We start from the raw sequence: 12,220 nt of genomic DNA on the forward strand, positions 1-12,220 counted from the left end.
CTCATCACAAATCCCCCAACTGTCTATAAATTGAGCCTGCATGCTCATTTTGGGGTTGCCCTATAGAAGAGAGAGGCGATCGTATCATGCTAAAATAAAAACACTCTTTGTTTTCACATACTGCCTTGGGGTCTTTCCTCAGCAGATCACCCAGACCCTAACAGGTATAGTAGTCTGGGTTGGCATCTGTGGTCTCTTAATGTTTGCATGACATCCATCCAGCCCCTTCTGGCTTTTATAGTCTTTGTTGAGAAGTCAGGTGTAATCCTGATGGGTATTTAGTTTATATGTGACTTGGTCTTTTTTTCTTGCAACTTTTAATATTCTTTCTTTATTCTGTGTATTTAATGTTTTGATTATTATGTGGCAGGAGGATTTTCTTTTCTGGTCCAATCTATTTGGAGTTCTGTAGGCTTCTTGTATGTTTATGGTCATTTCTTTTTTAGGTTAGGAAAGTTTCTTCTATGATTGTGTTGAAAATGTTGTCTGGGCCTTAGACCTTAGACTCTTCTCCTTCTATCCTATTATTCTTAGAGTTGCTCTTTTTATACTGTCCTAGATTTCTTGGGTATTTTGTGTTAGAGACTCTTTGCTTTTAATATTTTCTTTGATTGATGTATCGATAACTTCGATTGTATCTTCCACACTTGAGATTCTCTCTTCCATCTCTAGTATTCACTTGGCATTTCTGCTTTCCATGGTTTCTGTTCTCTTCCCTATGTTTTCCAACTCCAGGATTGCCTCAGATTGTATTTTCTTTGTTGCTTCTAGTTTCTTCTTTAGGTCTTTAATAGTTTTATTCATTTCTTTCTTTTGTTTGAATTTTCCTGTATTTTTCCATAGGATTTATTCAATTCTTTCATCTATTTGGATGTATTTTCCTGTAATTCTTTATAAGATTTATTCAACTCCTTCATCTGTTTGAATGTATTTTCCTGTATTTCTTTGAGTGATTTATTTTCCTCTTTTCAGGCTTCTATCATCTTCATCACCCCAGATTTAAAGTTTTCTTCTTGCCCTTCATGGGTGTTCATATTTCCAGGGCTTGCTGTGGTAGAATCACTGGTTTACAGGGGTGTTACATGGCTCTGAGTTTTGTTTCTAGTCTTCTTGCACTGGCCTCTAGGCATCTATTTGTCTCTGATGTTAGCAGACCTAGATGTTCCTCCAATGGAGTCACTGTCTGTGTCCCACTTGGGCCTGGAAGGTTGGGACCAAGGAAGGATAGCTACAAGCTGAAGGTTATTTGATAGGGCTATCCACTGGCCTTCTCACAATGGTGGACGGTAGGCATTATATCCTGCACCCAGCTCAGCACAGCTAGATTGGCTGTCTGTATCCCAGCTGGGTTAGGCAGGAGAGGAGCATGCTGAGAGAGCCCCAGGCCCAAAGCTGTTCAGGTGCCCTACAATCCTTTTCAAGATGGCAGGGATCTGTCTATCTGCTCTGTGTTCCACATGGGTTAGGCCAGCAAGCAGTTGGGGAGCTGTTAGAGATCAGAACCCAATGCTTCTTGGTTGCCTCACAGACCTTCTTCAGATGGCAGCAAATGTGGGTTGTGGTCCATGCCAGACTCAACTCTCCCTATCTGCTCTGTGTTTCAGTTGTGTCAGACTGGTAAGCAGCTGGGGGCCTGAGAGGGATCTGTGCCCAAAGATGCTTGGCTGCTCCACAGATGGTAGGGCTCTGTCTGTCTTCTCTGCTACCCAGATGGGCTAGACTGGTAAGCATCTGGTGGCCAGGGAGAGATCCAAGTCCAAAGTTGTGTGAGTGCCCCACAGTCTTTCTCCGCATGGCAGCTAATGTGATTTGTGACTGGTGCTGGCACCCAGCTCTGCCTGTCTGCTCTATGTCCCAGATCCGGTAAGCAGCAGACAGGCAGCAAACTCCCAAAGCTGCATGGGTGTCTTACAGTCTTTCTCAAGATGGTGGCTAATTTGGGTTTCCCCCCTGGACTTTTTTGTGAGTTAGTTGGATGGCCAGGGGTCAAACTCACCCATTCTCCACACAGTGTGGATCTCTCTCACCTTGGAATTAGCAGCACTGGTGTTTTGTAGCTCTCAGTTTGGTCTTTAGGTCATCGTGCAGTCCTGGTTTTCCTGTTGATCAGAAGCAGTGTGTGATAGGAGCTGCCATCTTGGATCTTTTCTGTCTATCCTTTTATTAATGAATTTAAATATTTCCCACCCCATATAAAAAAGAGAAAAAATATATTATAGATGTATATTCTATAGATATGTTTTCTAAATATAGAAATAGTTTTTTAAAAATTAATTTTTTATGTGGAGTGATTATTTCAGGCATTTATCAGTGTATTTTCAGGTATTTACCAACACTTGCATTCTGCTTTATTTTAATCTACTTATTCACCTCCTCAACACATTTTTTATCTTTAGGCCTGATGGGGTATATGAGAATTGGGGTATATGACAATACATATATATTTGTGTGTGTGTGTGTGTGTACATATATGAATATATATATATATATATGTGTGTGTGTGTGTGTGTGTGTGTGTGTGTGTGTGCTTTTCTCTCTCCTATTTATGAGAAATGTAGATTAGATACATTATAACTACTTCAAGCCTTCTGTTTCCTCATCTCTGAGTGTGTAGTCTATAAAGATTATAGATTGCTTTTGTACTTTCCTTAATTTTTACTGATGTGGGTTGCATGCTCCCTTTGGCTTCTTAGTTGTTCTCTTTACATTTTGATTTAGTTAGCTTGTCTGTGCTCTGGTCTTACCTCACAAAAATTCTATAATAAGAAAGTTTTGTGTTAGTTTTTCTGGTTTTTTTTTGGCGGAGGGCATATGTATTTTTATGTAGAATATAAGTAGATTACGAATGAAGACATTTCATGTGTCCTAAGCCCTCCTCCCTAGAGACTGGGTTTCTAGAAATAACACAATGATCTGTTGCCTTCTGATTGGCTGCAATTAAGTTTTGAACTAAAATAGGAATGTTGGTTAAGAATCTTTAGATTTGGCTCCATTTTATAACATCTTGCAAAATTAAGGGTTTAATGACTTCTGGAGGGGCAGTTATCTTTAGTAAACAGACATCACATTTCATTATATAAAAAATTTCTGTCTTTACACTTTTTATTCTTTTCCACCTTTATCATTGGAAATGTAATTTCTCTCCTTATTGGTTTGTCCTTAGAACATTTAGCAGTCAGTTCTCTGTGAGACTCTTGTTAAATTACTAAGGCTGTATTGGTTGAACAGCTTACTTACACTTTACTCCCTCAATCACCAACATCCTTGGAATGTACCAGCAACATCCAGAGCCCTCTAGTTCTAATATCTGAAATTTAACTATTTCTGCTGCTGATAAAAATTGTTGGTGTCTTCTACTAATTTAAGAATTTGTTTTTCACAAAAGGAGTATCAGCAAAATGATATGGTAGATTGGTATGCCATTTTATCCTGTGCTAGATAAGTAAAATAAAACAGTTTTAAAGTAGACTTTACAAATATAGCATTTATTTGATATATTTCTAGAATTTAAATCTAGAATTTGATTATTTATTATAATGATTAAGTGTAAAATATACTTTAATTCAAGTTTGGAACAAAAAATTACAGTCTAATGACAGAATGTATCTCTGTTTCTGAATTGATTGTTATTTTTCTTTTGTACAATTGTGAGTATGCTTTCTAATTTCATACCAATTAACATGTAGGCCATAGTTCTGGTGTTTAGCCCTCAAATCACCTGGTGAAATTAAAATGAACTTGTATTAAGATGCTGTGAACTCTATTATATTCACAACGAGTCATTTATAGCACTGCTTTGGTATTGCTGCTGATACACAGTTTATTTCATATTTTTGGACCTCAGCATTATCTGTTAATGGAAAAGTTAAAATAATGGATGTGAGATGGCTCAAATTCCTTCTGACTACTTTAAAAAATACATACATAAAATAAACATTTAAAATGCTTGATTTTGGGCATATATATTTGATCAACCTGGGAGTTTCATGGAAGTTCTAGAGTGACTCACAGAGTTCAGGCATGACCAAAAACAATAGGTCAATATTATCTACCTTTGCTTTGAAATTTATTATTTGCAATCACAATGTAGTTTTGACAATTATATTGAGAATTTATAGAAGCAAGTTTGAAACCCAGTGTTAGAATACTTTTCCAAATGAGTTGAAAAAGAGTAATTTTGATTTATCTTGAACCCTCTCTTTATAAGGGTCTGCCATAACAATGCATGTTATTTGTGCTTCTGTAGGTGGAAACTGGAAAGTTTCAGTAACCACGAGTGACTTTCCAAATGCAGGGACCAGCTCACAGGTTTATATCGTATTATATGGACAATATAGAAGTTCAGCACCTATATACCTTTATGGAAGAGATGGGACTCGGTTTCAGGATGGGCACGAAGACATCTTTACTGTAAGTCATAAAATGGAACAAAACTTATTAATGAAGTGATACAGCTGGTGGAGCTTTGGAATGGGTACACCGATGAACTATGTTCTTCCTGTTGTAGATGATCAGTCAAAGGAAATTCATGGCTGTCATTTTTCTAGCAGATTACCATGAGTAAATCCACCACATGGGAGGAAGCAATAGCTAGAGAGCAATATGTTATGTTTAATGGTCATTTTAAAAGTATGGTTGACTATCATCAAAAAGAGTTTATACTACTCTGGTTCTATAGATAAAATTCAAAGTTAAGGTAAAATGATTAAGTAATGAAGGAAGAAAGTTGTTATCAAGGTACTGTTCCTCATTATTTCTTTTTATCTTTTGTCAAGTTATCAGATCATGGAAAGGTACACTATGATCAGAATCTATAAAGAAACAGAGGTAGAAAATATAAAGCAGGAGCAACTAATTCCATGTTGTTAAACTACAGTTAGAAATAACTGAAATAAAAGTAAACTTGAAGTGAATCAAACATTACCAGTAGTTCATATGACTTCATACATTCTGAGGAGACATATAGAATTGTATTAAATCTGGTCAAAAGAATAAAACTCACAGCCAGAATTGGTTAGGTTCCTTAAATATTTCCATAGCTATGGGATATTCACTCTGATGTGACCTTTAGCATTTTGTTTACTATAGCCTGCTTATTTAGTGTATATTTCTTACAGAAGACACTGAAGTATTTGGGAGCATTATAATAATTATAAACTATCTTTTTCATATGTTTTATATCAGTCAGGAGATTTTTTTCTTGTATTGATAGTGAGTGTAAGTATATAAAAAACAAAGTGTTAGCCACACCAGGCAGGGACTCATGTAGGCAATTTTGATTCTCCTTCCTATCCTCCAGTATAGTGTCTCTCCAGTTCCATCTGCGACCTGTAGCACACTTCTTTCAGGACTCTATTCTCCCATCATACCTCCATTTCCTGGGGACTCCATCAAACTTGTCATGGAGTCAGATTTCCTTCTTCATATGGACCCTCTCAGCACCCATTTCTAGTGCATCTCTGTTCCCAGATACCTAGAAACAATTTGCCTGGTAGGTACTTACTCAGGTAGGTAGTTCACACGATGCTTCCTATCTTCCATTGTGATCTCTCTATTCTTATCCTCAGCCTGGTAACAATCTGCTTACAGGTACCCATTCTCCCACCTCAACTTCAGTCACTGAAAACTCCAACTCTTGGTTCAAAGTCGGGGTCCCCATAGCCCTTTCATTCCTGTCTTTTCAAATCATTTTTTTTGCCTTACTGCAGTCTACTTGTAGACTCTTCTTCCCACTACCTCTAACTTCCTGAAGACCCTGCCTTTTCGGGTGCACAAGATAACCTTAGCTGTTTTCTAAAGCACTGCTCAATTTTCCGCCAAGCCCACGTCTATCCTCTCTGTACACAACAACCTGCAGCAGCCCATGGCTACCACAGCTTCTTAAGATACAGAGACGGCAACAGAAACCAAGCAAAGGAATAGCCACCCAACAAAGACAAGACAAGATATCAGCTAGATCACTTCAATCATCTCAACACCAGATGCCTAGACACTAGCATAAAACCATAAATGTTAACAGCGAAGACAATGTGCCTCAACAAAATCTCAGTGACTCTATAACATCAGGCCATGAGTAATACAATATAAGCATAAGATAAGGACTTCAAAATAGGCATTATGAATACATTCAATATGTCTCTACCAGAACCCACTGAGAAATGGTATAACTGAGGGGTAAAGACTTTAAAATGACAATGATGACTATGTTCAAGAACCTTAAAGAGGATGTGAATAATGAAGTCTGTGAAAGCACAAACTAACAGTGAAATGAAATAATGAAACAATGCAAAACACGAAAGTAGAAAGATAATCACCTCAAAAAATCTAAACTAAATTAAAACTAAAAATGCAACATTTAGGATATCAAACAAAAACCTCAGTGTTAAGCTTCACCAACACAGTGTAAGACATGAAACATGGAAGAGAGACTCTCTGGCATTGAAGACAAGGTAAAAGAAATGGATACCTCATCAAAGAAAATATTAAACTTAAAATAAGGAAAGAAATCCAAGATTCAGATATCCAGAAAATCCAAGGTACTGTGAAAAATTAAATCCATGAATAACGGAAATAGAGGAAGGAGGGAAAAAACCTAGGATAAAAACACAGAAGATATTTTCAAAAAAACTTACAGAATGAAAATTTCCAGCCCCAAATTAAGAGATACTTAAAAAGGTACAAGAAATATACAGAATCTCAAATAGACATAATTAGAAAAGAAATTCCCCATGGCATATAATAATAAAAACAATAAATGTATAGAAGAAAGGAAAACATTAAAGGATACATGGAAAAGACACAAAGTGTCTCATACAGACAGACACATTTGTTAGCATCTGATATCTCAGTGAATATTTTAAAAACCAGAAGGACTTGGATGGATGTTACACAAGAGATCACAGATGCCAGCCAAGACGATCAATCACAACATACATAGAACAAATATTCTACAATAAGACAAAATTTATACAGTATCTATATAGAAATTCACCTCTACAGAAGGCACTAGAAGGAAAATTTCAGTCTGAAGAGGTTAACAACATAAAAAGATACCAGAAATAAATAATCTCAAAACATCTTCCCCCAATCTCCCCTCCCCTACTCCTCAGAAAAGGGACCTCCCTCCTCCTACCCAGCCAAGTTGCATCAGAACTAAGCACTTCCTCTTCCACTGAGGCCAGGCCAGGTAGCCCCAGCAGAAGGAAGTGATAGAAAAGCAGGTAACAGAATCTATTGACAACGGTTTCTAATGTGCTTTCTCTCTCTCTAATTTGGATGCTTTTAATTTGTTCTTCTTGGTAAATTGTTCTACTTAAAATTTTCAGTGGATTGCTGAGTAGAAGTGACAAGTCTGGAGTAACTGTCTTGTTTGTGATTGGGAGCAATCTGCCAATCTTTGATCTTTAAGGATTTTATCTTTGGTTTTTACATAAACGTCCTTATATCATGGATAGGGAATTCCTTTTTAGTTCTAGTATTTTTTTTCAACAACAATAAGAACACCCAATTTACCCCCCAAAAGTGTTGATTTTTGTCAATATTTTAGCAGCGTCTTGATTATATGTGTTTCCTCCTTATTCTATTTTTAAATATTTGTTACGTTATTCTTGTTATATTATTTTTGTTTAACCAATGCCCATTCCTTGGATGAATTCCAGTTTGTTGCAATTTAGCATACTTTTCTGTATGCTTCAAGATTCAGCCTCTCAGCATTGCAGATTTTTGTGCCAGAGTTTCTTAGGGCACCAATCTGTACCTTTCTTCCTTAGTTGTGCTCCCTTTGGGTTTGACACCAGCATAATGCTAACCTTGTAGAAGGCACCAGGAAATGCTCTCACATGTTTTTGTGTTTGAAAGAGTTTGAAAGAAAGTTGGTGTTAGAATTCAGTAGGGAAGACTTCTGTTCTATGCTTCTCTTAGTTGTTATGTTTTGAAATTATGAATTTAATCTCTTGTTATAGACCTTTTTGTCTTGTCTGTTATATAAGTTTTGGTGGTTTGGGTATTTCTATAACATTTCTAGTAAATTTAGTTTTTAATAACTGTAATTCCCAATAAATTTAATTTGTTGACATTATCTACAATATTTTTATAATTATACATAATATTCTTTTTTATTCATGCCATCAGAATGGCATCTGATATTAATTCATAGGAGTTTTATAGCCACCAAGAAGCATTGTCTATGCATAGACATTCGTGTCTCAGCCAGTCTCAGAACTATTCTCGTTTAGTGGGATTAGCAATATAAGTTACCTGCATGTTCTGTAGTTTAAATTCTATAACTCTGTATTTTTGTAAAGTTTTAAAATAAGGGCTGGAGAGATGGCCAGCCGTTAAAGGCTAGGCTCACAACCATTAAAAATAACGTCTTATATTAAGTGTCTAGCTTTACCAATTTAAATCGTTCTCTTCTTTTACTTAGTTGGAGTAGCCAAAAGACTATAAATTCTGCTGATTCTTTTTCTGAGGAACTGTCTTTGTTTGAGAGATTCTTTTCTTTTTTAAAAATTGCATATTCATCAGTTTAATCTTCCTGAACTTTCTTCTAAGGTAGAAAATTACATTATGCATTTAAGGTGTTTCCTGATTTATTTATGTGGTTATAGTTATGATTTTTCTTCTGAACTTCATTTATATTATTTTCCATATGTAGTATTTTGGTTTAGTTTATCTCCATCCACTTCATAATTACTGTGTAATTTCTTGCTTGACCAACTCATTAAGAGTATGCTGTTTATTTTACATATAAATTTTCCAGTTTCCTAATATTCATTTCTAGTTTTATTTCATTGTATTTGATTTTATATATTTATGTATATGTATCTAATATGTAAGTTAAAATCTCCTCCACTTTTTTGTCAGTGTATTACTATATAGTATGGGCTTAGAATTTACTGCTGACATCAAACTTGTGATCTTTTTTTTCTTCTGAGTGTTGCAATTACAGATATGTACCACTATACCCAGCCATAATCTTTTTGAAATTTCAAGAACTAGTTGTATTATACAGCACATGGTTTATATTAAAGAATGTTCTGTGCATACTTGAGAAGATAATATATTTGTTGTTGAATGAATGTTAAGTAGATGTTAGGCCAAGCTACTTCCTTGTGGTCTTCTTTTTCTTTCTGTTATTTAAGCTACGTTTCTACAGTTTATTAGAGTGGACTGTGTGTTCATTTACACGATCTTGTTAATTCTTTCTTCACTGGGATGAGTATGTACCTTAGTGATACAGCATGTTCTCAGCACATATGAGACCCTGGGTTCAGTCTATAGCACCACATTTTTGGCTTCATATATTTCAGTGCTCTGTTGTTTGTGTACGTGTTTGTCATCCTGATCTCTTTATAAGTATGTAATGTTCTTGTATGAGCTGTATTAAAAAGTATAAGTAAAAAAATATTTTCTTGACTCTTTTCTAGATCACAGTTGGGGATATAGGAATGCCATTTAAGATTCGTGTTGGCCATACCAATTCTGGGTGCTCCCCTTCCTGGCACTGTAAGAGGGTAAGGATGTCAGTTTGTTCTTATTTTACACAGACTTCCCTGCAGATTCCTTCCAGGAATCATGTTTCGGTGAGACATTTTGTAAGTACTGTGAACTGGTGGAGTCACTGCAGCGTTCCCTAGACAGCAGTGTTACTTGCCCTCTATAGTTAATCGGTCCCAACTGACTGTGCAGAAAAAGCTTCAAATAAGTAACATTTTCCTTTCTTTATAAAGAAAAAAGAATACTTGAAACCACTTTGAAATCCACAGAGTTCTGGATGTACTTGTATTACTGTTAAAAGATGTTAACTTAATGTTGGTAATAGTTATTGTTAAAAGATGATAGTAATGATGTTAAAGGTTAAAAGATGGCTGTCTCTATGAGCATCTGTTTCAAAGAAGATGTGAAGATACGTCTTTAGTGATGTATCTTTAGTAACCTATTAGGCTTGGATGCCAGTTCTGGAACTTTAGGGAACACATGCTAATCAGGATAAAGCCCTTTTGATGTTTATTAAGAAAAAAAAATCCTTATTTTCTATACAACTTAAAATGAAAATTTATACTTATTTCCATGATTAGCAGTAAATGTAATCTCCTAATTAGACCCCTTCTTTTCTGTTTTGTGTTGTGGTAAATGATGTATTTACATCCTCCATCATTGCAAATTAGGGGTCTTTGAATAAAGTTGTCAAAAGGAAATGGTCATTGAATCTAATTCCTAGTATTCTTGGTATAGAAGTTTGAATGGTAATGGCTTTCATAGGTTCATGTGTATGATAACTTAGTCCCCAGTTGATGAATCTGTTTTGGAATGATTAGGATGCCTGGGTCTTTTTGGAGAAGATGTGTCACTAAGAATGGACTTAGAGCTTTCAAAAATATTTGTGCCTTTCCCAACATGCCCCCCCTTTTTTTGTCTCCTGCTCATGGATGAAGATTAGATCTCTCAGCTGTTCCTAGCATCATTCCTTTGCTCTGCCATCATGGATGCCAACCCCCTAAAACCATAAGTCATTTGTATACTTTCTTTTATAAGTTGCTTTTGTCATGGTGTTTTATTACAGAAATAGGAAAGAAAGTAAGATAGAAGTTGATTCTAAGAAGTGGGCTATTGCTGTCATAGATCTGTTATTCTGGCTTTTTTGGAAGAACACAAAAAACTTTGGGACTTGGGCTAAGAAAGTGGCTGAATGCTGTAAGCAGAGCTTAATGGGCCATTCTAATAGGAACATGGAAGATAGTAATGCTAAGAACTGTGTTGACTGTAGACTCTCAGCTTGAGAGCTTTCAGAGAGAAGCACTATTAACAGCTGTGCTAGGGACCATTCTTGTGATATTTTAGGCAAAGAATTTGCCTACCTTTTGTCCTTGTCATAAGAATTTCCTGAGAATAATTTGAAAAGCAATAGACTAATGTCTATGGCAAAATAAATTTTAAGCCAGCCTAATATTGACTCTGGTGCATGGTTATTAGTAATCACTGATAGGTCTGCAAAGGAAAAGCAAGCAGGCCAAAAGGACATACAAAAGTACAGTTTAAAGAGTAGAAAAACAAGAGGAGATTTATTTTTGGAGCAGTAACACTTCCATTGGTGAAGCTTTTTCCCTTAGAGCTGTAATACAATCACCTCAGGATGAAACAATGAAAAAATATCCTAAACTAGTGTACCCAAGAAGCAAGTAGGTGTAGACATTTTAATATCTAACAAAATAGATTTAAACACAAATCTAATCAGAGACTCAGTGATGTCTCTCTTTTCCTTTATCTTTCTTTTGTAGGTATGGAGATAGGGCTTGATAAGAAAGGAGGGGGAATATAGAAATATATAGAGATGATAGGACAAAAATAGATTATTGAATTTATGCCTCAACTTAAGGCCTTAATTGTTACTCACAAATAAGGTTATTTTTAATTCTGAAAGCATTCATTAGCTGTTCAAGGTCTTTTATGTACAAAATAGCACCATCTACAAATAAAGATACTTTGACTACATATCTTCCTGTTACCTTGATCTCCTTCAGTTGTTTTATTGCTCTAGCTAAAACTTCAAATACTATGTTGAATAGATATGAACAGTGGGTATCCTTGTCTTGTTTCTGAGTTTCTCTCTCTAATATATGTTGCCTGTGAATTTGCTGTATATTGTTATTATATTGGGGTATGTCCCTTGTATCCCTAGTCTCTTGAGGAACTCTTATCATGACGATATCATGTTGGCTTTTGTCAGTGGCCCTTTGGCATCTAATATGATGATCATGTGGATTTTGCCTTTCATTTTGTTAACGTGGTTTGTAACATTTATGAAACTACTTATGTCGAATTGTTCCTGAATCTCTGGAATAAAGCCAGTTTGATCATAGTGAATAATCTTTTTGATATGTTCTGAACTCAATTTGCAAGTATCTTTATGAGAATTTTATCATTTTTCTCATAAGAAAAATTGGTTTGAGCCAGGTGCAGTAGCACATGCCTGTAATCTCAGCACTCAGGCAGTCAGAGGCAGGCAGATACCTGTGAGTTCAAGGCCAGCCTAGTCTACAAAACAAGTCCAGAACAGTCAAGACTAACCCTCTCTTGAAAATCAAAACAAAATGCTCAGTTATTTTTCATTTATATTGATGATACTATACAAGGCTGTTTAGTTGTGGTTTGAGTTTGCTTTATAGTACAGCTTGAGATCAGGGATGAAGATACCTCCAGAAGATCTTTTATTCTATAG

At 35.7% G+C, this 12,220-nt stretch overlaps 1 protein-coding gene across 1 annotated transcript in view; it reads left to right on the top strand.

The window, feature by feature from the left end:
* Positions 1 to 12,220, top strand: part of LOC127201237 (lipoxygenase homology domain-containing protein 1-like) — a 339,490-nt gene that overhangs the window by 85,945 nt on the left and 241,325 nt on the right. The window contains 2 exon segments of the mRNA XM_051159652.1: positions 4,247 to 4,410; positions 9,429 to 9,515. Of these exon segments, the coding sequence (XP_051015609.1) occupies positions 4,247 to 4,410; positions 9,429 to 9,515 (251 nt within the window).

This window comes from Acomys russatus, chromosome 2 (assembly GCF_903995435.1).
Source record: "Acomys russatus chromosome 2, mAcoRus1.1, whole genome shotgun sequence".
NCBI lineage: Eukaryota > Metazoa > Chordata > Mammalia > Rodentia > Muridae > Acomys > Acomys russatus.